This window comes from Pipistrellus hanaki, assembly GCF_964339955.1.
Source record: "Pipistrellus hanaki genome assembly, chromosome: 7".
In the NCBI taxonomy this organism is placed as follows: Eukaryota; Metazoa; Chordata; class Mammalia; order Chiroptera; family Vespertilionidae; genus Pipistrellus; species Pipistrellus hanaki.
In genome coordinates this window covers 46,761,726-46,788,839 of record NC_140509.1, presented here as the reverse complement: position 1 = coordinate 46,788,839, position 27,114 = coordinate 46,761,726, and the positions used below count along the sequence as shown (strand labels likewise).

At 40.1% G+C, this 27,114-nt stretch overlaps 1 protein-coding gene across 2 annotated transcripts in view; it reads left to right on the top strand.

The window, feature by feature from the left end:
- The window catches only part of GPR63 (G protein-coupled receptor 63), a 37,242-nt gene extending 10,782 nt beyond the window's left edge, over nucleotides 1-26,460 (top strand). Inside the window, exons 1-2 of one of the 2 annotated variants that reach the window (XM_084890807.1) lie at nucleotides 4,679-5,287; nucleotides 20,633-26,460. In XM_084890807.1, the coding sequence (XP_084746933.1) occupies nucleotides 20,781-22,034 (1,254 nt within the window). In that variant the 5' untranslated portion in view covers nucleotides 4,679-5,287; nucleotides 20,633-20,780 and the 3' untranslated portion in view covers nucleotides 22,035-26,460. Of the gene's footprint in view, nucleotides 1-4,678; nucleotides 5,288-20,632 lie in introns of those variants that run through there. The other variant, XM_084890806.1, reaches the window with a different exon arrangement.
- The last annotated feature ends 654 nt before the right edge of the window (nucleotides 26,461-27,114 follow it).

Sequence of the window (27,114 nt, the reverse complement as noted above, 5' to 3'; positions counted from 1 at the left end):
TGTATGAACTATTCTCTCTATCAGGTTTTCTTAAAAACTCACTAGTCCTTCAGCTAGTGAGTTTTTAAGAAACATTTTTTTGAATTTAAAATTATTTGTCAACAATTTCATTTTAGAAGATTTTCTTTAAGACCACATACATTTTGCCCTGACTGGTTCGGCTCAGTTGCTAGAGCATTGGCCTGAGGACTGAAGGGTCCCAGGTTCGATTCTGGTCAAGAACATGTACCTTGGTTGCAGGCACATCTCCAGTAGGAGGTATGCAGGAGGCAGCTGATCAATGTTTCTCTCTCATCAATGTTTCTAACTCTCTATCCCTCTCCCTTCCTCTCTGTAAAAAAAAATATAAAAAAAAAAGACCACTGCCAAAACCGGTTTGGCTTAGTGGCAGAGCATCGGTCTGCGGACTGAAGGGTCCCGGGTTCGATTCCGGTCAAGGGCATGTACATTGGTTGTGGGCACATCCCCGGTGGGGGGTGTGCAAGAGGCAGCTGGTCGATGTTTCTCTCTCATTGACGTTTTTAACTCTCTCTCCCTCTCCCGTCCTCTCTGTAAAAAATCAATAAAATATATAGTATATAAAAAAGACCACATACATTTTGTAAAATTTTACTTAATTTTGCAGTGAAAGATTCCTGCTTCTTGTCATTATGACTTTATTTTACCTCTTACTCCCTATAATTTACTACTACTACCTCTTCCTCTCCAAAAATAAAATAAAACAATACAAAATGAACTGTAATTTCAAAACCAAAATATATTAGTTTTTAGCCTACTACTTTAAAATTAATTTGAGTGGATCATATTCAATCATCAAACATGAGACTTAGAGAATTTTGCAAAAAATATGGACACATATATATGATGAATTATGTTTCCTTTATTTTCTATTCTTGGAGCATCCTGAGTTTTTCTTCACAGCACACACAACCTGGTGTATTCCAATGGTTATTCATGTTCCTAGGTATGTTTATGTACGTTTGGTATGAGTTGGGGTTTTTCAGAGAAATAAAGCTGATAGGCGATATGTATAATACTATATTTATGAGTTTTTCTAAGGAATTGGCTCACATGTTTATGAAGGCTGAAAAGTCCCATGACTTGCCATCTGCAAGCTGGAGACCCAGGAAAGCCTCTGGTGTATTTCTGAGAACTAAAGGGCTGGTGGTGTAAGTACAGGTCGAGGGTAGCTGGGTTTGTTCCAGCTCAAAGTGCGAATTCTCCTTTCCTCCATCTTTTTGTTTTATTCAGGCCTTCAACAGATTGGATGGTGCCCATCCACATTGGCAGGGGCAGTCTGCTTTACTCAATTCTTCCAATTCAAATGCCAATCTCATCCAGAACACCCTCACAGACACACCCAGAAATAATGTGTAATCCAAGTGCCCTGTATTCCAGTCACGTCAACATGTGAAGTTAACCATCACAATGAATATCTCCAGTGGAGTTGTGAGTTACATAAGATCAGGAGATATACAGTATCTGTTTTGTTCTTCATTGTATACCTTGCTTAATCAGAAGCTGGCTTAGAGCAGGTGCATAACTATTAAGGGAAGGAAAGAAATAAATAGAACTGAGTGTGTAAGTCAAGTTTAAAAGTTTATGTCAAAGATTTAGATAATACCTATTGACATTCTGGTTGAAGACTGAGGATCACAGCAAAATATGCAAGTGCAATCCCTTGGCACAGGATGACTATTGACCTTTTCTCTGTCTTACCTGGTGGCCATTTTGAATACTAAAAAGAAAGTCTTAGTCATACATTTTTGGACTCTTAAGTATTTTAAATATGACCTTTAGATTTTTTTTCAGAATCTTTTCAATTTAACCAGAATTATTCTGACCATGCAGTGAATCAAGGTCAAAACTGATTTGCCATTATTTCAGAGGATGAGTCAACGCTGCTCCTCAGCAATCATATTTTGAAATGGGATAGTAAGAGCAGAAAGACCTTTAATTCTTTGCTGCTTCTCTTACATTATTTTTTAGCCTTTCACTCATGAGAACACGTGGTACAGTAGTTCCTCCTTACCTGCATGGGGTATGTTCTAAGACCCCCAATGGATGCCTGACACAACAGATAGTTCTGAACTCTATATATGAACTCCATATTTTTCAGTACACTCATATCTGGGATAAAGTTTAATAAATTAGGCACAGCAAGAGATTAACAACAACAATAACAGAACAATGATGGCAATATACTGTAAGAAAAGTTATATGAATTGCCAGGGCTGACCAGCAGACCCTGAATGACGAATGAATGATTACTCTGACACATGTTTCTGTGAAAGAGAGGCTAAGGGACTCCTTGGCTATGGCCACCAAGTAGCCCTGTTCACCTGCCTCCTTTGGCTTTTATTGTAACAACAGCTGGAACTAAAATTAACGGTTCGATGCTATCAGCAGGGTGAGCATCCTTGAGAAAACACATGCGTCCTTTAAGCAAGGATGTTTTGAAGTCTAAACATGAAGATTCTAGCAAAATACCTGGGGGGTCAGGCTTGTTTGGAAAAGTCAAGGGAGGGGCTGCCTCAGAACCCCTCACAGGCCCCAGCCCTTTCGGAGAATCCTCTTTGTAGACATTCCAACCAGGTCCCGTGCTTCCCCACAATGAATGCGGTCTTCTCTCCCCTCTTAAAATATCTCGCTGTACTAACTTACTTTTCCACTAAAGGAAAGACTTTGTGGCTTCTCTTGGCATTGCCAGCATCACCACTCTTGTGCTTTGTGGCCATTATCAAGTAAAATAAGGGTTATTTGAACATGAACACCGAGAGACCACAACAAATGATTTGACAACTGAGATGGCTACTAAGTGACTAATAGGCGGGTGGCAGATACAGCGAGGATAGGCTTGACAAAGGGATGATTCGTGTCCTGGGAAAGATGGAGCAGGAGGGTGTGCGATTTCATCACATTACACAGAACAGCGTGCAATTTAAAATCTCAATGCGGAATCTTGAATTGTTTATTTCTGGAATATTCCATCTAATGTTTTTAGGGCACAATTGGTTGTGGATAACTGAAACTGCAGAAAGCAAAACTGTAGATAAGGGGACTACTGTAATTCCATATATCTCTTAAGTTTATTGGAATTTGCTATGTAATGAGTTACATTTACATGTGACTGGGCCAAGGATTTTAGTATCTTTATTATTATTATTTACTTTTATTGATTTGAGAGAGAGAGAAACATCAATTTGTTCCACTTATTTATGCATTCATTGTTTGCTTCTTGTGTGTGGGATTGAACCTGCAACCTTGGCATATAGGACGACACTCCAACCAATGAAACTACCCGGCCAGGGCTTAGCATATTTTTTAAAAAATGATATGTATGTGGTTTACTATTGTATATCCAGGTTATTTGAGGTCTCTGGTAATCTATTAAGGTCTTCCGATTTCACATTCTGTGAAATTTCTATTATACCATAGGAGAGGATGTGTCCTGTTATGCCGGAGAAGTGACGTAGTAAGGTTGTGGGGTAGGGAGTCTTACGCATTGTCTTTTATTTGATATGTGTTTGGCAAATACTTTCAGCCTGTTGCTTAGCTTTTTAATGTTCTTAATTAGGTTATCTGAAACACAAAAACTTAGAATGTTGATGAGGTTCAATTTGTCAGTTTTTTCTTCTATGGACTGTTCTTTCAGTGTGATCTCTTTGAGTTTTTTGCCTCACTCAGGTCTGGGAGATTATATATAGTGTTTTAATTATTTGAACTTTTAAAAGGATATTGTAAAATATTTTTTAAGGACAGATCCTGAGAAGTAAAACATTCTACAAATCTGCATTATACTTATTTTTAATTAGTTCTTTTGAAGTATTACATCAGAGAGGAAGATGTACACATAAGGGCAAAGTCCAGGGAAATTTTTTAAAAAGATAAATACGGTATATAACTGCTGCAGAGATCAAGAGAATATCACCAGCTGTCAGAAGCTCCTAAACTCCCCTGAAGCCCTTTCTTAGTCATGACTCCTACTCTTCCCCAAAGGTAACCAATAATACTAATACCATAGGTTAATTTTTCCTGTGATGTGAATTTTGTATAAGTGGAGTATTATATGTCCATTTTTGTGACTGTATCTTTTATACAATATTATATTTGTGAGATTCACCCATGTGGTGTCTTGCTGTAGTTTGTTCATTGTCATGGCTGTTTATATTATTTCATTATGGGAGTATACCACATTTATTTATCAATTCTATTGATGGGCATTTTTGCTTTTCTAGTATTTGGCCATTTTTTATGGCGCTGCTAGGAAAGTACTCATACGTGACTTTTGGTGCACAAATGCGAGCATTTTTGTTCAGTGTATATTCAGGATTGGCTTTGCTGGGTTATAGAGCAGGCACAACTAAAAATTTCTTTGCTCATCTTTCACTGGCTTTGTGTTTTTCTAATTTATTGGCATTAAAATATCGATATCTGTATCTATTCAGAGTATGAGCCTGTTGTCAATTATGCGATTGCAACTGTATCTGCCATTTGGCTTGCCTTTTCATTCTCATAATGATGCCTTTTGGTCAATTTACTCATCTCTCCTTTACATGGCTCATACTTTTAATGTTTATTTGTCTCTCAAAAATAATCTTGATTTAGAAACTTAATTAAGCGTAGGAAACCAGAGGCTGGCGTTTGCTTGCTATGAGGGCTCTTCCATTTTCTGTTCCTGCCTGTTTCAAGAGTGAAGTCCTTCAGAAGTCCTTTCCCCCACCCGCCCATGAACCCTGGACACCATCCTCCAGCCCCTTGAGACTGATAGACTGCTCTGCTCGGCTCCTCAGCCTCCAGCTGCCTTTCTTAACTCAACTTTAAGCTGCTCAGCTGCCTGAAAGCCTTTCAGCTGCCACTTCTCAGGCTTTCAGCTTCTCAGCTGCCTTGAGAGAACTTCCGAGCTGGCATTTTCGAATTGGCTCAGACCTCCTGGGGAAAGCATCATGGAATGCAGAGCTGCCTCACTTCTCACATTTCCTTCTCCAGAGATCACGGCCTCTGAGGTGCTCCTTGCTTGGTAGCTCTTAGATGTCTTCCAATCGCTTTTTTTTAAAGAAGTATCCAGCTGTTTTGGTGGTTCTTGGTGGGAGTATTGCTCTGCCATAAGCTTGTGGGGAGTTTTTGCTTTGTTGTTTGTTTTTGCCAGGGGAGGAATTTTCTAGAAATGTCTTCTAAGACTGTGGATAAAGCTTATTGAGTTACTGTGAGGTTGCATTTCTATTGATGGAGTACTAGTTTGCCAGGATTACTTTCATTTTTTTAAAAACCATTGAAAATTTGCAAGGTAAGAAGTCACATTGTAATTTTATTTTATTTTTTTATTTTTGTTCTAGCGAGAGCGAATACTATTTCAAACGATGGTTGGTATCTTTTCTTTATGGCTTAAATTCTTCATTATTTTAAATTGATGTTTAAGGACGGTGTAACATTGCATGTAATAATAAATAAGAACTGATTCATCTGTAGATAAAGGATTGTTATCTTAATGAACTTAACAATAGCCTTTCTATTAATGTTTATAATGTTGGAAACCTTTGAAGGCAAGGGTTGTATCTCCTTTCCTTTTGTATTCTTTCATAGTACCTGCTGCATGGTATAGTCCATAAAGCAGATGCATTAAAAATAATGCAGAGGTGGGAGCATTATGCTCATGAAAATTATTTCTTGGGGGAATAAGGACACATACGTAACACCTTAATCAATAAAGAAATTAAATTTTGAAAAAGAAAATTATTTCTTGTGTCATGCTATGTTCAGTGATTAACCACTGTGAACAATTTATTTAGTTATTAATTTACATCATTTCATTTAGGAGCATGGTCCCAAGTCTATGAGGTATCACCCCATTTTTGAGTCATTATCTTTTTTCTTACATCTATCCAAATCACTAATATATAAGATCAAATTTTCCTTGGTGATTACCACATTTGTGGGGGATAAGTATCTGTTTGATAAATCTCCACAAATCTAAAAGGGAATTGAATAGCTTACCTTCCTCACATGAAGTTAATGTCATTCCTAGAAATATCATCCAAGTGCTGAATAGCAGTCTCATCAGCTCTCTTTGAAGGATTTTAAGTGTAAGGCAGTTTTAGACTGATGCCAGAATCTAAAGCATGCACATGAACATTTTAAAAAATCGAAAGCATTTTCCATTCACATAGTTTATCCAACTCTAACCAACTGTTTGGATTTCTAGAGATTATCCAGACAGTTTAATTTTTGGTGAACGTTATGAAAACACTGTCTGAGGGTGAGGGATAGTGGAATTTTCCTCAGCATGTTAGGCACACTCTGCTCTTTTAATTGGAAGTATAATTTTACTCCCACAAATGGCTCGTTTTAGTCACTACTCTACCTTTTTTAGGTCATTTCATCAACTCAGCATAAATAATGTCTGCCCTCATGTTGCCTCTAACCCTCAGGGTGCTCCGAAGAAAAAGCAGAAACCTTTGGGGAAGGCTGGTCTAAAAATATAAAGTCCTCGGCGTACTGGGCCAGGGATGAGGCCATTTCCAGGGACAGTGCTTTTCACGTGGCAGATTGCTATCTTAAATGGAGTAAAAGTTCCCTTCTCTCGCCTCAGAGGATGAGGATGGCAGCACAGCATTTTGGGAAGAACAGGGACTTTGCAGCCCGGCTGCTCTGGGTTCCACCCCCAGCTCCCCGACCAGCTGTGTGATTGGAGGCAGGTCACAATCGAAGCCTCAGTTTACTTGTCTTCAAAATGGGGAAAATAACTTCTGTCTTGGGGGCTGCTTTCCAGGACTCGCAATAATGTGTGTGAAGGTCAGATCCATGGTGGGCGTTTAAGAAATGGTAACTATAATTGAACATCTTAATTTTTTCCCCTCTCATTATGGAAGAAGACTTTTTTCCTTTCCTCCTTTGATTCACAGGATAGAGCCAGGTTACCTGGGTGCAACTCCTAGCTCTGCTGTACATTCTCTGTGTGACCTTGGGCAAGTTACCTAGTTTCTTCCTCATCTTCAAGTGGGGATGGTTATGATGCCCACCTTCTAAAGTTGTTACAAATGTTAATATTTGTAAAGTACAAGAATAATGTCTGGCTATTTTGTAAGCACTAGGTTAGCATTTGGTATGTAAAATTAAACACTCAATGCCAGCATTAGTTGGTTATCCTATCTAATAAAAGAGTAGTATGCAAATTGACCATCACTCCAACACACAAGATGGCTTCCCCCATGTGGGCACAAGATGGCCACCACAAGATGGCCAGCAGGGGAGGGCAGTTGGGAGGGACCAAGCCTGCAGGGGAGGGCAGTTAGGGGTGACCAGGCCTTCAGGGGAGGTCAGTTAGGGGTGACCAGGCCTGCAGGGGAGGACAGTTAGGGGCAATCAGGTTTGCAGGGGAGCAGTTAGGCATCAATCAGGCTGTCAGGGGAGTGGTTAGGGGGTGATCAGGCTGGCAGGCAGAAGTGGTTAGGGGCAATCAGGAGGGCAGGCAAGCAAACAATTGGGAGCCAGCAGTTCTGGATTGTAAGAAGATGTCCGACTTCCCAGGTAGGATCGGGCCTAAACGGGCAGTCGGACATCTCTCGAGGGGTCTCAGATTGGAGAGGGTGCAGGATGGGCTGAGGGACACACACCCCCATGCACAAATTTTGTGCACTGGGTCTCTAGTCCTATATAATAAAATACTAATATGTAAATTGACCAAAACGTGGAACAACCAGTTGCTATGATGTGCACTGACCACCAAGGGGCAGACGCTCAATGCAGGACCCGCCCCCCCGGTGGTCAGTGTGCTCCCATAGGGGGAGTGCCGCTCAGCTGGGCTTATGGCTGGCGAGTGCAGTGGTGGTGGCGAAGGGAGCCTCTCCTGCCTTCAAGTCAGTCGGACATCTCCCAGGGGCTGTGAGAGGGCAGAGGTCAGGCTGAGGGTCCCCCTCCCCCAAGTGCCTGAATTTTGTGCACCGGGCCTCTAGTTGTTATTAATTAAGGTAATAGGATTGGAATGGAATGGGACTAGAGGCAGCATTGCTGCATGATGAATGATGGCTCATGGGTAGGAGGAGAAACAGGCACAGAGAAGTCTAGTGAGATAAAAATTGGCAACTCTGGAGCTGGCACAAATTCAAGTGACTGCTTTTTATTAATTTTTACTTTTTAAATTTAAACTCTTTATTGTTATCGTATTACATATATCTCCTTTTCCCCCCAGTTATCTCTCTCTAGCCATCCCCACTTCCCATCTCTGTCCATTGGTTTTGTTCCTATGCATGCATACAGTCCTTTGGTTGATCTTTTACCCCTTTATCTCATAGGTTGGACAGTTAATTGGACACATCTATAACTCTGGTTCTATTTTTGTTCATCAGTTTATGTTGTTCATTATATTCCACAAGTGAATGAGATCATGTGATGTTTCTCTTTCTCTAACTGGCTTATTTCACTTAGCATAATGCTCTCCAGTTCCATCCATGTTGTTGCAAATGGAATAATTCCTTCTTTTTTACAGCAGCATAGTATTCCATTGTGTAGATGTACCACAGTTTTCTAATCCACTCATCTGCTGATGGGCACTTAGGTTTTTTCCAAATCTTAGCTATTGTATGTTGTGCTGCTATAAACATAGGGGTGCATATATTCTTTCTGATTGGTGTTTCTGTTTTCTTGGAATATATTTCTAGAAGTGGGATCACTGGGTTGAATGGAAGTTTCATTTTTAATTTTTTGAGGAAGTGCCAAAATTAAAATAATTCAATGAAAAATTTGAAAGATGACTATAAGGGAATTTCCTAGGACACAGGGCAAAAGGGAGACAGAAAACTTGAAAGAAGGGCAAAGAGACAGGCTCAGTCAAGTTGGTCTGATATTTAAATACTTGGAATTCCAGAAGATACAACAGAGTAAATATCAAAAACATAAAGAAGCTCCTCTTCTGCTCTGGGAAATAGTCTTCAGACCGACAAGTTCTGAGAACCAAGCAAAATGGACGAAGGCAACTTTAAATTCAGACCAATTCTTAAAATTTAAGAACATTCAGCTATGGTTCCTAAAAGCTTCTAGAGAGAAAAATGAGATTGTCAAGTTCCCATTTGTCCTTGAGCACCTCTTTACTTTCTGGTATAGCAGATACTTCAACCTCATCTCATGCTTTTCCTATCCCAGACCTGGAGCCAGCCATTTTCCTGAGGATCTATCTTTCTTTCTTCCTTCCTTCCTTCCTTCCTTCCTTCCTTCCTTCCTTCCTTCCTTCCTTCCTTCCTTCCTTCCTTCCTTCCTTCCTTTCTTTCTTTCTTTTCCTTCCTTCCTTCCTTCCTTCCTTCCTTCCTTCCTTCCTTCCTTCCTTCCTTCCTTCCTTCCTTTCCCTCCCTCCCTCCCTCCCTCCCTCCCTCCCTCCCTCCCTCCCTTCCTTCCATCCATCCATCCTTCCTTCCTTTTTAAAATATTTTATTGATTTTTTACAGAGAGGAAGAGAGAAGGGTAGAGAGTTAGAACATCGATGAGAGAGAAACATCAATCAGCTGCCTTCTGCACACCCCCCACTGAGGATGTGCCCGCAACCAAGGTACATGCCCTTGACTGGAATTGAACCTGGGACCTTTCAGTCCACAGGCCGACGCTCTAATCACTGAGCCAAACCGGTTTCGTCAAGCTTTCGTTACTTTTAATGGTGTTTGGAAACCAAGACCTGGCTACTCATTGTATCTGGAGTATGGCTTCTGACCCTTAAGTGCACAGAATTGTATGGAATGGGTATATAAATCTATACAAGCTTTATCTTGTGATGCATAAAAAATTGTTTTACCAAATATTAATATCACTACTGACAACAAATATGCTAAGAAAAGTTCAAGCTTTCTTTTTCTGTAATTTATCTCTATTGTTGAAATTATTACAGATGTCCCTCTCCCCCCATTAACCCATTCCCTTCCCCTCCCCAGGTCTTCTCCGCATTATAGTCTGTCCATGGGCTAGGTATATATGCAGAGAAATTCATCAGTTAATCTCTTCCCACTTCCCCTCCTTCCCTCTGAGATTCCACGGTCTGTTGCATGCTTCAATGTCTCTGCTTGTTTTTGTCCATCAGTTTATTTTGTTCATTAGATTCCCCATATGAGGGAGATAATGTGATACTGTCTTCCTCTGACTGGCGTATGGCTCCATCATCTCTGCTAGATGGGGAGTGAGTAATGAGTGTGCTTCTGTTTTTCTGGTAAGGTGAAGGGCAGGCACTACCTCCACTTTCCTCAGGTTAGAACAGCATCAGCTGTGTAAGAACTATAGGGGTTTGGCAACCAAAAACAACCTAGCCAGAGACCCCTCAATCAGAGTTCCTCTTTAACATGCCAGGGAATCGCCCAGGATCTTTTTTTTTTTTTTGTAATTTACCTTTTTAAATTTTTTTTTTATTAAGGTATTATATGTGTACATATCTTTCCATTGTCCCCAGTCCCATAAATGCCCTCCCCCCCCCAGAGTTTTTCGTCCATTGGTTTTGCTTATATGCATGTATACAAGTCCTTCAGTTGATCTCTTATCTCCCCCACATCTCTCTATCCTCCCCGCTGTAATTTGACAGTCTGTTTGTTGCTTTACTGTCTCTGTATCTATCTTTTTGTTCATCAGCTTATAATGTTATTTTATTATCCATAAATGAGTGAGGTCGTGGTATTTCTCTTTCATTGACTGGCTTATTTCACTCAGCATGATGTTCTCCAATTCCATCCAGGTTGCTGCAAATGATAAGAATTCCTTCTTTTTTATGGCAGCATAGTATTCCATTGTGTAGATGTACCATAGTTTTTTTTACCCAATCGTTTGCTGATGGGCATCTTTTTAATGCAGATGCTGCCTGAGCAGCTCTGGAGCGGGGTATTCTGCATTTCTAACAAGCTCCCATGTGATGCAGATGCAGATGGTCCACAGACCACACTTGGAGTAACAGACTCCTAGATAATACTGCAGATTTGTGACTTTTTCATGTGGCATTCCAGAGACAAGAAATAAGACAGCAACTGGCTTCGTAGTAAAGGCGTATCCTTTCAGAGGATGCGTGCAATGGTAGGAGACAGAAGACAGGAAAAGAAGGAGGAAAGAGGAGCAGACAGCCAGTGCCTTAAAGTCCTGAGAGCTTCAGCTGCCTGCCCTGCAGGAAGTCAGAGCACAGGTGAGGGGGGAGGCTGAGCACACGCCAAGCAGGGAGGAGCAGTCAAAGCCAAAGTTGAAATAGCGCTGTTGAGGTGGTGCAAGTTGGGCCAGATAGCCACTGCTCTTCTCTGCCTTGGCCAAAAGCACAGGCACTGGGGACCTGCTGGCAATGGGTTCCCCAGTACGGGCTTCACGTACAGCTCAGTAACCCCCAGGGACAACGTGCATCCCACTGAGAAAAGCTCACCTCTCAGAGTCTGCCTCTCTGTAGTCTTTGGGGAGCTCTCAAGATGAACAGTGACAAACCAGTTAGGATGCTGAGTGTGTTAGCCCCGCGCCCTGCAGTGTGATCTGCATCCTTACTGACATCCAGCACAACCACGGAGGCTGGGAAAGTGAATGGTGAGGTCCAAACAGGTCTTCCAGCAAGGCGGTGCAGTTCACTCACTCACCTGTGTTACTGGGTCACTCAACTTTCCCGAACAATTCTTATAGAAGGAGGTTTTACTATATTAGAATTTTAATGAGGCATGACTTCTTGCTTCCTTTCAAATACATTGAAAATATTTTTAGGATTCAAGTTAATTACTTTTATTATAAAATATTAAAGGCACATTAAAATGCAGAAAGGAAAGAAAAAAGCCCGTATGTCTACCTCCATTTACATTACTTCCAGCATTGGGGTGATTATGTCCTTTGATTGTGCGTGTGTGTGTGTGTGTGTGTGTGTGTGTGTGTGTGTAAAGCAGTTATACTTTATTTGCAATATTCTATCCCATTTTTAAAGACTTTATAAGCATTTCTCCATTTTTTTATAGCCTTCATAAATAACAGTTAAAGTGTTGGAAAAATGTCTTATTCAGTTAAGTAGGTCCTTCAATATTGGTCATTTAGGTTGAAAGAGCCTTAAAGAGCAGTCAGTATTTGTAATATATGTAGGGAAATGGGAAGTAGAAGTAGATGGATAGAGAGGAGATGTTCTTTCTTTTGGTATCTCTTCTTTCCTCTAAGTTTAAAGTTATCTCTAATCTTAAAGTTCTGCTACTTTATTAAAGGGATTCAGAGATGGGCATTTTACTTTGTGGGTACTTATATTTATAGAATGTATTTAATCCAGAGGAATCCCGTATTACTTTTTAAAATTAGTCTTTCGTTACCACCTGGCCTTCCTTAAAGACTGATGAAAACTTGTAAGCAGGTGCCTTGCTGCTGGAGAGATGATGTCTTTGTCACACAGTCAGTGCTAACCTGGAGGAGTGCATAGGGTACACTTGGAGCACAGAGAGAAGGCGCTTTGTCCAGTTTGCATCCTTGAGAAGGATACCTGGAGAGTGATATCTTAAAGCAAGCCTGGGTGTGTAAAAGGGACCTGATAGAAACGTGGAAGGCCCCTGCACAGAGGGACCAGCAGGTGTCAGGGGCCCATTCCCAGGACAGTCACTGCATGGAGATGGAGTGCATGACCGTCACGTGACTACCTCCATGGCCCAGTGACCCTGCCTTTACCTGATGCTGGGAGAAGGAGCAAGAGTCAGGAAACAAAATAAAACAAGAAATGGGTGGATATTTTATAACCGAGGAGAGTAGAATTTCCTTTAGAAATTGTGTTCACGTATTTTTGGTGACCATCCTTTCATAACCCCTTGGCCCCTGAATTCCTATCAGTTATGAATATGTTGGGTCCCTCAGGCTTGAGGTGAAAAATGGTCACCATTATTGTAGTTGATGGGACTCAATCTAGTGTTTAAACGACTAGGATTGTGATTTAAAAAATTCATCTGGTTACAGTGTGGTGGGTGGATTTACTGGAGAGGGACAAGACTGAGGAAGAGAGACCATTTCGGAGGCTCCCACCTGGACTGGAGACAAGGTCACAGGGGTAAGAGAAAGGGAAACCGAATAGGAACTGCTTAGGAGGTGAGATTGGCAGCCGGAGTGACTGGCTGGGTGTGCTGGGAGAGGGGCAACAAGAAATGGAGTTTTACTCCCAACGATGGGGTTGGAGTAAATAGATGGTGAAGTCATTAACTGCAATTAAGGTAGAGAAGAAAAGTAGTAGAGATAATTCCTTTTTAGATCAGTATCTCTTTTTCTGTGCTTGGTGTTTCTTAGCTGGGGTTTTCTAGAAACCATAGCCTGAGGCAAAGCTAGCCTACTGAAGGACTGTGCCTGGAAGTGCAATCTCTGGGCAGCAGGAGTGAGGGAATAAAGGAAGGGAGGCAGGGAGGAAGGTAGTGTGTTATTGATCTGGCTACTACTTCATCAGGTGAGTTGTCTTCCAGACAGACTTTAAATAACTCTCCACAGGCCTGGTGATTGGTCAGGGATGTAAGGAGGCAACATCCTTTCTGACCTCTACATCCTCTCAGGCGAAATTCCCACCAGGGAGTGCTGTTAGACCTTCCTTCTTTGATTGGGGTGAGGAGCCACTCTGGGCAGCCAGTGGAGAGGCGATCTCATGCCCAACAGAGTAACATGAGCTAAGAAGTGGTTGGAGGAGCTGCAACCTTGGTGGGTTGTGTGGGGTCAGATGTGGGCAACCAGCTGAGGTCCAGGGGATTTAAGGAAGCCGAGGTGGCAGGTGGAACTGTGTGCATAGAGAGAGGCATGCCAACAGGGTCCCAAGCATGTTCCCAACTTCTCTCAACACTGTTCTCATTTCCTAGTTTAGTTTCCCCTTTTATAGTCTGTAAGAGCTTTTTAGTGCTCTGATTTTTGTTACACTATTATTTTTATTACTCTTCAGGTTTTAATATTAGATTCATATATCCCTAGTTTCTATGAACCTGATGCCTCCACTTGCAGAATTTCTAGACTACAGGTTTATATAATTGTGTTCCTCTTTGTTTATTTAGTCTGTTTGGGGTGCTGGCTTGTGTACAACAGACGTTTATTTCTCATGGTCCTGGAGGCTGGGAGTCTGAGATAAGGGTGCCCACTTCCAGGTTGCTGACTTCTCACCGTATTCGCTCATGGAAGAAGGGGCAAAGGAGCTTCCTTGTGCCTCTTTTAAAAGGACACTGATTCCATTCTTGAGTGCTCTGCTCTCACGACATAATCCTTTCCCGAAGAGCCCACCTCCTAATGTCATCACATCAGGCCATTAGTTTTTTGACTAATGAATTTTGAAGGGACACAAGTATTCAGACTAGAGGGACTCTGTGGCTCAGTATGCAGAAGACGGAAATCTGTCCTGACGGTCATATCCCACCAGGTACTTATCCCATCTATTCCCTGTGTTTGCTTCCCAAATAGACAAGATACACTACATGCTTCAGTAAAGAACTATGAAGGTAGTACTGTACAGTGAAATCTTATTTCAAAAAAATATATTTTATTGATTTTTTAAAGAGAGGAAGGGAGAGGAATAGAGAGTTAGAAACTCTATGAGAGAGAAATATCGATTAGCTGCCTCCTGCACACCCCGTATTGGGGATGTGCCCACAACCAAGTTACATGCCCTTGACTGGAATCGAACTTGGGACCCTTCAGTCCGCAGGCCGACGCTTTATCCACTGAGCCAAACCGGTTAGGGCTGTACAGTGAACTCTTATTTTAAGGGTTTTATAACTAAGGAATAAAAGGAGACATTAGGTTATGAGTATGATAACAGAATTTTTTGCTAGTGATTTAGTAGCTTTTGAGTATACTGTATGCCAGGCTATTAACTATGTTTCAGAATACAGCGCTAAGCAAAGAAATGGCACATCTGTGCCTTCCTGGAGTTGCTCTCCAGACGGGGTAAGGGCGGAGTGGGGTGGGCATGGGCACAGGCATGAGTCAGGGGATGCCAAGGATACTATAAAATGATTGTGAGTCGAATATTATCACAGAGAAGTACATGTTAAAATGAGACAGTAGACTAGAGGTGGGGATTGGCTTGTTCAGGGGACCGGGGAAGATTCCGATAGTGATGGAAGAGTAAGAATTCACAAAGTGAACAGGGACTAAGATTGGGTGGACAGGAGGCAGTTTATCCACTTAACAAATCTTTACTGAACATGCGTTGTGGCAGGCACAGTCATAGGTGCTGGGAATCCACTTGTGAATAAGCCAGGCAAAAGGTGCTGCCTTCTACAAGTTATTGATAGTTTGGACAGGATGGTGTAGGTGCGTTAGAGAGAAATGGCCTGATAGGAACAACATTTAAGAATTAAAATGTACAGTTTTAAGGGATGGAATAAATCATAACTGAGGGAGGAAGATGTGAACATGACTGTTAGGTTTCTGGCTTGTGTAACCAAATGGGTGGTAATCTAGTCTCTGATCATGAGAACACTGATGTGGGGTAGCTTGAGGGGAGATGTACGGAGTTTGAGATATCCTGGTGGAAATGTTAAATGAGCTAGCTGTTGGGTGCGCGAGGCTGGAACTCAGAAGGGAGCTTTGGACCATTAATACAGTAAATCAGGTATTTGCATGCAGGTAATTGAGGGAGTAGACAGGAGGAGATTGCTTATGGCATGAGAAGAAAAAAGCAAAGCTTCTAAACCTTAAAATTTTTTTTAATGTATGTTTCTAAAATCAGACTAAATTATAATTGCTTTTAATTAGCATGTGTTTTTCAGTCTGAGTGCCCATGTACACCCTTAGGCATAAAAAGACAAAACTTTTCACCCTTGCCCTATGCAAATAGTTTATAGGTGAATAACAGGAGATATTCAAGTTTTAACATAGCAGTTATGTGTCTAGGCAGGCTTATTTGTTTTAAGATTCCAGGTTCATTATCTAATAATAAGACTTGGTATTTCACTCTAAATGTTGCACTTATAGACAAATATCATTGTGAGAAACACCCATGACAGGTAAGTAATATATCTGTGAACTACTCAAAAAGTTTGATGAAATTAAATTGGCCAGTATTTCCCCCAATAATAGTTCCAAGGCAGGTAAAGATTCTCAGCAGAACAACGACCTAATGAATGTGAGCTTGAGAATAAAAATAGAAATAGGAGACAAAAGGAATATGAATAAATCCTGTCACCCATAGGGCTCATAATTTTTTTTTTTGCTTTTTTGTATTCCAGAAGGTTAATCTTTTATTAGCCACTTAAAAAAAATACATTTTCCTAGCTTTTAATTATAATTAACGTTCCTTTCTATTAAATGCTGACCTTTCTTGCCACTTGAGTTTCAGTTCTAATTGTCACCAGAAGTCACATAGAATATTCCCCTTGAAGCAGAGCCCTTGCTGACATCTAGTTTAGTTTCTACGTAGCATTTGTGGGGAAAAGTAACATGACTACAATAAATCCTCACAGTTAACAATCTAATTTTTTTAAAATGTCCATGGAAGAACTAATTGTCTCATCATGATATATTTTTTTTGTGTGTGTGGTGAACATTCTAGTTGGAATTAGAAAAAATATCAGAAATGGAACAGAACACTGCTTATGGTTTATACTTAAAATGTTCACACAGCATTTTCCTCTTTAGTTTTATTGCATCTAGGGTTTAAGTTAGATATACCTTGAAAGTAAGTGAAATTTTAGTGCAATAATGATATTCTCTGTATAAAAATTACTTTAAATAAATCCTCCCCTACCCTATCCACTGTACTTGAGTGTTGCATATTCTCTTTTGGCTAGTTTGTTCAAAGCTTTCTATTACTATACCTACAGATAAACAAACAAACAAACAAAATAATAGAATTCCCCAAAAGTAGACAGTGCTGTTGTGATAGAAATTTAATTATTATTCTTTTTAATTTTAAAGCAGATTGCCCCCTGAAAGGAGTTGCTTTTTGTTTTGTTTTTAAAGAAATGAAGTTGGAATGTGAGTTATCTTCTGAAGTGAACTGAGTGGCTCTTTACTTCTAGTCCCACCCACCTCACAAGAGAGCAGGAGTATACTTGCCTCTATCCAGTGTGATCTTTGTGTATCATTTCATTTTCTAATTAGAATCTCTAGACATGTAATAAGGGCCTGTTATGGGCAAAGAATATGAATTTGCTTGTGATGCCTGTCTTACTTTAATTGGCATTTCTCAATCTAAAACTCTGAGGATCTGGAGGGTGTGCCTGATTCTTCTAAGCCTATTTCTCTGGAAGTATTGAGGATAAGGAGATCTCTGTTCTGGTTTGTCCAGTCGGTTACCACATCACCATCTGCTTTTTGCTTTTAAAAACCTCTATTTATTGCCCTAGCCGGTTTGGCCTGTGGACTGAAGAGTCCCGGATTTGATTCCGGGTTGTGGGCTTGATCCCCAGTAGGGGGCATGCAGGAGGTAGCTTCTCTCTCATCATTGATGTTTCTCTCTCTCTCTCTTCCTCTTCCTTCCCCTCTGAAATCAATTTTAAAAATTATAAATAAATAAAAATCCCTATCTATTTATTTGTCTTTCATTCAAACCTTTTGGGTTGTACCTTTTTTTTTTTTTTTTTTTTTTTTTTTTTTTTTTTTTAATCCCTCTACTGTCATTTTAGTCACTCTTCCTCATTTAACCAGAAATCCAGGAACCATTTGTTCATTGCTGTCTCTCTAGTGCTTGGCACACACTAGATTATATTTGATGAATGAGTAATTGAATCAAATGAATTAGAAGTTTTATAAATATATATACAACCTAAAAAGTGTCTTTTTAAATGTGGTTTTGCTTTGGCTTCATTACAATTTTTTTGTTTGTTTGTTTCTCAACCTGGTAAAGGAAACTGTTTTGAAGTGTGTCCATCAACAAAATGAAAAGGCAATGTAATGAATGAGAGAAAATACTTGCAAGTCATATATCTGATAAAGAGTTGATATCTGAAATATATAAAGAACTCACACAACTCAATAGTACCCCCCCCCAGCAATCCAACTTAAAATGGGCAGAAGATCTGAACAGACATTTTTCCAAAGAAGGCTGATAGGTACATCATGGAAATGCAAATCAAAATCACAATGAGATATCACCTTACACTTGTTAGAATGACTATTATAAGAAAGGCAAGATATAAGTATTGTCAGGGATGTGGAGAAAAGGGGGCCCTTATGCAGTGTTGGTGGGAATCTAAATTGGTATAGCCACTATGGAAAACAGTATGGAGGTGCTTCCAAAAATTAAAAAGATTAACTACAATATGACTCACCAGTTCCACTCTGGATATTTATCCAAAGAAAATGGTATAACATAAAAAAATCTGCTCCCATGTCCATTGCACATTATTCACAACAGCCAAGATATGGAAACAACCTAAGTGCTCATTGATGGGTGAATAAATATAGAAAATGTATATACATGCATCTGTATGTATGTATAAATGTATATGTATATACGAATACACATAATAGAATATTATTCAGCCAAATGAAAGAATGAAATCTTGCTATTTGCAACAACATGGATGGATCATGAGGGCATTATGTTAAGTGAAATAAGTGAGACAGAGAAAGACAAGTATAGTGTAATCTCAGTTATATGTGGACTCTAAAAATGAAGCAAACAAACACACACAAGCTCATAGATACAGAGAATGGATTGGTGGTTTCCAAATGTCGGGGGGAGAGAGTGGCTGAAATGGGTCTAGGAGGTCAAAAGGTACAGACTTCCAGCTGTAAAATCTATAAGTCATGTGATGTAATATACAGCATGGTGACCATAGTTAATACTATTGCATTGCATATTTGAGAGAATCTTTAAAAGTTCTCATCACAATGAAAACAATTTTAACTTTGTGTGATGACAGATGTTAACTAGTCTTATTGTGGTGGTCATTTTACAGTGTATACAAATATCAAATCATTATGTTGTATACCTGAAATGAAATTGATGTTGTATGCAATTATATTTTAATAAAAATATAAAAAATGAAGTGTGTACTATTTCAGGATAGATGTTTGTTTATTTGGTCAAGCACAATTATAGCTGTTATTTTAGGCTGATGATACACATTTGTCTGTTTATAGTTTCCTATAGATAGATTTGTATTGAGGCTGATTTATGTAGCAAGCACAGTCTTTATTTAGTTAGTTCTAAAGAAAATATGGTGATTATGGTATATAGCTTCCTAACTACCATTGGCCCTTTGTGGTTAATAGAATTTGAGAATCACTGGCTTAGTGTGGCATCTCAGCCAAGTATATTTTGCATTTCAAAGTGAAAATGGATAATATCTTGTAGGAACAAAGATATTAAGCTGTGAAAGTGAGAGTAACTTGTAAAATTAATATTTTGAACAAGCAGATCAATACTCTCCTTTCTTAGCCTTGACAACAGAGGGTACTGTAGAAAGAAACAAGTATGATAGAGAGCTAATGATTTATCTACAATGCTGGATCTTGGGCCTGTCAGATGGGGTACCTCCACCCTCCCTACCTCCAAAAAATGAATAAGTGAACATTCGACATTTACCCCTAAAATCAATGACTAATTCTAAGTCAAAATAACGAGCAAGTTATAGTGTTATTTTATTTCATCACCAATCTTTGGTATTTATTAAAGGAATCTAGCCAGAAATCTAAAGAGGATTCTTCCTAATTAAAGAACTTATCTCTGCAATAAAGAAGGAACAATCCACATCACAAAAACTGGGCTAGTAAGATGGTAGACTAATAAAATCCCATATTGAAAACTTCAGGGTTACAGAAATTGGGGGTAAGGATAAGAGAAAGGTGACTGGAAACTTGTTGGAGTAAGATAACCAAATATATGGAAGTTTTCTGGGATAGATTCTCTACTGCTGAATATTCTTATGGCCATCTCCTTTAGAGATTCCATCTTCATTATTTGGTTGACATCTTCTATCAAGTTTTAGGGAAAAGAAAAATTCCAATTTCTTTGATCTTTTCAGATAGAACTATTTGTATCATCAAATAAAGGATGGAAGTTGGTGGTCATGGGAAAGAAGGGGGAATATGAGAATATAAAGAAAGCTTTGAAAAGAGAAGTCTTGAAAATATGATCAAGACTTTTTTTACATATAATTTTTCTTGTCATTTTGAATAACTTTTCCAAGGTGGTGATGGTGAGATTTCTAGGAAAAAAACGCACAAAGAAATAGAAAGCCAGGAAACTGTTTCAGACCTTTCATAGAAAATAACCTGGAAGGTGTTATAATAAAAGTGGTGAGTAGAAAACGGAGTTCAGGTTTTTTTCCCCCCTCTAGTTTTGTGCTCACGTAAACACAGAATATGAATCTGTACCAAAAAGCTATTAAGAAAAACATTAGTCCTCTCAGGAGAATCAGATGATAATAATACCTGTATTAATAGTGACTGTGGAAAGGCCAAGTTGCTACTGGAAATTTAAAAGAAAGTAAGGAAGGTTCTGACTTTTGACTTTGAAGTGGGAATACGTTTTCATTCTTTTCACTTTCACTTCACACACGAGTGTCATGAAATTTCGGTCACGGCTGACTAAAAATGAAACAACAGAACAAGAATATCTTAGTGCACCTTGAGCTAGAGATGTAAATATTTTTGAAGGGTTCAAGAGAGCCAAACTGGTCCTCCGTGATGCAAGGTAAGAAGTCAAATGCTATTTATGAAGCTCGTTTCTCATTTACTGTCCATATTTTGGGCTTATTTTCAGGCAAAAGGACTTCCGTGGAAGATGGAACGCTGTCTGTTTTCCAGAACCTGTTCCCCAGCCTGCCAGGGAAACGTGAAACTGCTGCTGGGTACTGAGATGCTGGGAGAACACCCGCTGAGCTGCTAGCGCCTTCCCTCCCACTGAAGCCATGGTCCTCTCCGCAGCACTAACTGCGCCCCATACGGGGGCCACCAACTCGACGTTCGTAGTCTATGAAAACACGTACGTGAATATCACGGCCCCACCACCAGTCCAGCATCCTGGCATTGGGCTTAGATACAATTTGGACACCCTGGCTCCCACGGGGATGAGTTCCTTGACCGTGAATAGCACAGCTGTACCCCCAACACCAGCAGCTTACCAGAGCCTACACCTGCCTCTGCAAATCATCCTTTCCGCGATCATGATATTTATCCTGTGTGTGTCTTTTCTCGGGAACCTGGTGGTGTGCCTCATGGTGTACCAAAGGGCCGCCATGCGATCTGCCATTAACATCCTCCTGGCCAGCCTGGCGTTCGCAGACATGCTGCTCGCCGTGCTGAACATGCCCTTTGCCTTGGTGACTATCCTCACGACCAGGTGGATCTTTGGGAAGTTCTTCTGTAGGGTATCTGCCATGTTTTTCTGGCTGTTTGTGATTGAGGGAGTAGCCATCTTGCTCATCATTAGCATCGACAGGTTCCTTATCATAGTCCAGAGGCAGGACAAGCTCAACCCCTACAGGGCGAAGGTTCTGATCGCAGTGTCTTGGGCAGCTTCCTTTTGTATAGCTTTCCCGTTGGCGGTGGGCAACCCTGACCTGCAGGTCCCTTCCCGAGCGCCCCAGTGTGTGTTTGGGTACACAACCAACCCAGGTTACCAGGCTTACGTGGTTTTGATTTCTCTCATTTCTTTCTTCATACCCTTCCTGGTGATACTGTATTCCTTCATGGGTATACTCAACACGCTCCGGCACAACGCCTTGAGGATCCATAGCTACCCGGAGGGCATATGCCTCAGCCAGGCCAGCAAACTGGGTCTCATGAGCCTGCAGAGGCCCTTCCAGATGAGCATCGACATGGGCTTTAAAACACGTGCCTTCACCACCATCTTGATCCTCTTTGCCGTCTTCATCGTCTGCTGGGCCCCGTTCACCACTTACAGCCTTGTGGCCACGTTCAATGAGCACTTTTACTATCAGCACAACTTCTTTGAGATTAGCACCTGGCTGCTTTGGCTCTGCTACCTCAAGTCTGCATTGAACCCGCTGATTTACTACTGGAGGATTAAGAAATTCCACGAGGCCTGCCTGGACATGATGCCCAAGTCCTTCAAGTTCTTGCCGCAGCTCCCTCGGCACACAAAGCGACGGATACGCCCCAGCGCCGTCTACGTGTGCGGGGAGCATCGGACGGTGGTGTGAGCATGGGAACTGCCTGAAATTTGGGGTGGTGGTGGTTCTTTACTGGACTCTGAATTTCCTTTCACATGGCTTTTCCACTTACACGTTCCCATTTTTTATAGGCTTGTGTGTGTAAGTGTGTGTGTGTGTGTGTGTGTGTGTGGTGTGTGTGCAGTATAAAGAAAGAATGGTGACTAGTTATAATTCTGTTACCAAGGAAACACAATAGGGCAGTGATCACAGATGTTACCTCCAGGATTCAACAGAAATCCACTGTTTAGGGTGGGAAGATGGTTCTTGTATCTTTGGCTGATTTTGTTTCGGAAGTAGGAATCGGGACTGTGCTTTATTGAGCCTGCAGTCACACTGAATTTTGTCGGTGTTTGGGATGCTGCTCAGGTGTGCTTAGTGGAGTTTATTCTTTTTCTTCTGGAAAACACTGCTGCTCTTTTGCCATTGTATTGGAGCCAAAAACCACATACATCTCAGTAGATAAATATTTACTTTTATTTTAAGAAATAACCCAAGGAGGTTAGTGACATTTCGAAGGTCATTAATATTTACTTTGGTGCACTTTAGGAAATAATGTACAAACGAATTCAGTCATGTTTTTTCAGAATTGTTTTTATACATGACATGCTGTGCTTTAGGAGACATTGCATTATCATTTCTAGAGAGATCGTCTTAAAAAGTGTTTTATCTGCATGTACAGTTTTAAAGGAGAGAACATAGACATGTAGATATTTTCCTAAGCACAATAGAACTCTTTAGAGCAATAGGGCAAAGTCAAGAAGACAGAACCTTCTTGCAGATTTAAATGGGATGCAGTGAGGAGTGGCTGGTGTGGACTGTGGTGACTCCTTTTCCTCCAGGATTCTCACTGAGTCAGGCAGGGAGAAGGACCCACCACTATTGTACACCTGCCATATGCCAGGCACTACGTATCCTTTTATCCTCACAGCATCCTGTGAGGTAGGTATTATTTGTACCTTTTTCACAGATGAAGAAAGCAAGTCTCAGAGACTAAAGTCGTGCCCGAGGTTAGTCCCAGAGCTGGGACCCAGCACGTCTGTGGGAGTCCCGAAGCTGTGCTGTCTCCCTATGCCACGCAGACACAAATCCGGCTTCAGACGTTTCATAGTCGAGAGGAGGCTTTGCATAGCCTTATTTTTTAAGACTATAAAACCTTTTAAAAAATGACTTCTTTTAAGTTACCGAAAGACATGTGAAACGAATACAGAAAGTCTGGGAAGTATAAGCATGAAATGAAATCACACAGCCACCCTTTCACAGCGGAACTTTAAAGTCGTAGATAAATAAGACGATCAGGAAATAAGGTGACACTTTAGTTTACAAAAAAAAAAAAAAAAAAGGGCTGACGGTTATGGAGAAGTTCGGTACAGCTGTGTGTGGGTCTTGGCTTTGTGGGTTTGGAGGCTTCCAGTGGTCCAGCTGTCTCTGAATGGTCCAGGGGTGCTTGCCCCTAGCAGAGCTGGGGTTGGTGAATATGCTCCGAAGTGAGTCTCCTATGTAGAAGCAGAGATGAGCCTTGGTCCAAGCGCAGAGCACGTTGCAATAGGGCTAGTCTGGGGTTTCAAACTATTTTTCTCTTGCTGATGATCTGACCCCCTTGGTGCATCCAGACCCTTTGGTCCCCTTTTTCCTGGAGCCACTGATATTCTTGATACAGTAGCTGACAGGGCTGGCGCTGCAGACGAAGCTATAGGGGCTGAAGTGCAGTCCCGTGGCCACACCATGCGCTTTATAGATAGATAAGCAAACCATGAACTTTTTTTTTTTTAAACCATATTTTATTGAATTTTTACAGAGAGGAAGAGAGAGGGATAGAGAGTTAGAAACATTGATGAGAGAGAATCATCGATCAGCTGCCTCTTGCACACCCCCCACTCGGGATGTGCCCACAACCAAGGTACATGCCCTTGACCGGAATCGAACCCGGGACTTTTCATTCCACAGGCCGACGCTTTATCCACTGAGCCAAACTGGTTTCGGCACCATGAACTTTTTTTTATTTATAGCATCTTTTTGGAATTTTAGTGTTTTGTGAACCTCTGTTTTTTTCAGTTGTACAGCCAGAGAGTTGGATTAGATGAATCTAAGGTCTGGCCCAACTGTAATGCGCTTCCCTCCGTGTGAGCGTGGAGATGTGTGAAGAGCCCCGTTGCCGTTGGCTTCACTCTTTGGTCCCCAGTGTTACTTCTTTGCATTTCATTCCATTAGCCATTTCTTAGCATGGACCGTCCGAAGAGCATGTGGCACAGGATCAGGAGCTGGGACTTCCAAAGTTGGATGACACCACTAAAGATCTGGGAAACCCTGCTCTTGCAATTGTTAACAGTGTTGGAACTCATCTTCCAGTTGAACTTTATTTCAGACGTGAGCATATTATTTAATATGTTGGTTTGGGATCATCTGATGATGATAGTCACCTACCTCTTTGGTTTCTACTTCTATTATTCACAGGTAAAACTGTTGCGTCTATACTAGGGACCTTACAGAATATAAACACTATAGTAGATACTAGTAGCACATTGAAGTGTATCATGCTTTCCATTTTCAACTGGATTTCAAGCAGATATTAATGAGTGTGTTTGAAATTAGACTTTCTCTAAGGAAAGTACGCATGCTCTGTATTCATCTTACAATATATATATATATATATATATATATATATATATATATATATATATATATATATATTGGCAGTAGGTCTTGAGACTGCTTTTTGTTTGGAGTGGAGACTGAGTTCTGGCTTTCTTTGTCCTTTTTTATGAGCAATCCTTAGGTACTTTTGTGCTGCTTGTTAGGCAGTGCATCATATGGTAAGAGCTCTGGACTGCCTGCTGAGATGCTCGGTGTTTGTGGAAGAAGAAAGAAGAAGAAAGGGGCCTTTGTGAGAATTGAGCAACACCGATCAGCAGTTCTCTTTACACTGGATAATCTTGATCAGATGACAGTTTACAAACCATTTTGAACGTTTTTTTATTATGTATACAATTTGAAAGCTTTAAAAAAAAAAAAAAAGTACTATGGAGTACCTTTGAAAAAATTAGGTGCAGACTCCTATGTTGCCTATTCCCCTGTATTTTCTTGAGGGGAAAATAAATACCACTACTAATTATCACCACTGACTGACATAATCAGAACTGTTTTTGTTTTCATTTTTCTTCTAGCTAATAAGTAAGAAGCATGAAAGACATAGTGAAATATGTGTGGTCAAAAGAAATCCCCTATAGTTTGGAGTAGTGATATTCAAGCTTTAATATGAGTATGTGTCTAAGTATTCCCAGGGGGGCATTCACAGATGCCCCGGGCCTCCCGAGTGTCTGGCATTGGGCCCAGGGATGCACACTTTTATTCTGTGGAGTACCCTGCCTGGTTCTGATGCAGGTGGTCCAACGGGCATACTTCAGTAATCATTTCTGTCGAAAAATATACTCATTTCAATATTGTCTGTTTTGTTCAAAAACGCTTGTTTTGTGTTGGAAGCCATTATCTTCTAGTGCATGGGTAATCTGAATCCAGAGGAAAATCTTACTCATCGTTGTGCCTAATTTGCTGCCACATGTTTTAGTGCTGGGTCGCACCAGTAATAGTTACCTTCTTTCAGCTGGCACAATTCTGATAAACCATCTCGTTTCACAGGAGAGCAGAAAGAGGGACTTAATATTTGAAAGTCATGACTTTCTGGAGCCTCATTCCTCTCATATCTTTTCCCGGAGAGGTGTCTGTGGTATGGAACCTCCTGAAGAGGATGAGGGGAATGTAAAGTCATCAGATCCCCACTGCTCTCTTTATGCCAGTCTCATTTAACGGAAGTGTGAAAAGAGAAAATAAGCTTTTCAAATCCATGTATTTTGGTTGCTAACAAAGATATTTACCTTTTTCTTGGTCTTTGCTTTTGTTTACATGAAAATATTTATGTATGTATCACAGAAAGATTTTCACTTGCTTGACATATTATTCTGCCATGATTTTTAGTTTAAAGGACTGCTTATTTCAAACTTATTTTCTCAAGGACAGTCCTTCTAAACTGCCTTCATTGAAAACTCAGTTTTTATAATGAAAATATCAAAACACATGTTTGTTATTACAGGTAAATGGTAATACACTTCTTAGATATATATATATTGGTACTAGGACTTTGTAATTAAAAATAATTTATTTTAAAACAGTACCTGACCTGTATAGGGAAAAAAACACTTTGAATTTGGGACTGTTAATATTCAGAAATCAACAAGTATGGTTATTTGTGCATATTCTTATTACAACCAGGAAAAGTGCTCCCAATAAGAAAGTTAATAAATGTTTAACATTTCTAAAAGTGGAAGTTTTTTTTTTTTTTTAAAGACTAGTTCATTCTATCTTAGAAAACTTGTCATGAATAATACTTTATGTTAAATTAAAATCTGAATTTAGTTTCAAATCTTGTTTTCTTTGGATTCTTATTTTCATATTTGACCTCAAACCTAGTGTATGCATAACTGTACTCTAATTTTAGAAGTTCTTGGGATAGTTAAGGATGAAATAAAACTTGGCAAGAGAGCATTAATATTAAAACAGTTTCAAGAAATTCTGTCTGGAAGAGTTATAAAAATTTTACTGCTGAGTCATGTAAAATTAGATTGTCACTTGGCAAAACAATGACAGCAGTTGCTCCTATTTTGACAAAATGATTTCAACTACGCTTCTAAAATCCACTTTTAGGTTTATCTAAAATCCACTCTTAAATCCATAGGAAATAATATTTGTAAGTTTTAATGTTTCCCAGTTAGACATGGGGCTTTATTTTATTTTATTGTATTACATGCAATAGCTAAATATATTTTTTAAGTTACAAAAGAAGGTTGATTTACAAAAGAAAGTTGTCGTTGAATCTACATTTAACAGTTTCTTTTGAAATGGAAAGGTAAGGAAGATATAGCAAAATAGAGGAACATGTTAAACTGAAAGCATTTTCGCATCTACCATGAAAATAATGAACCCCACTCAACTCATTCATAATACAAAGAACCTTTAGGAGCAGTTTACACTTTAAGTATCAAGGTGCAATAAGAGTCAAGGCCAAAAGAAAAAAACA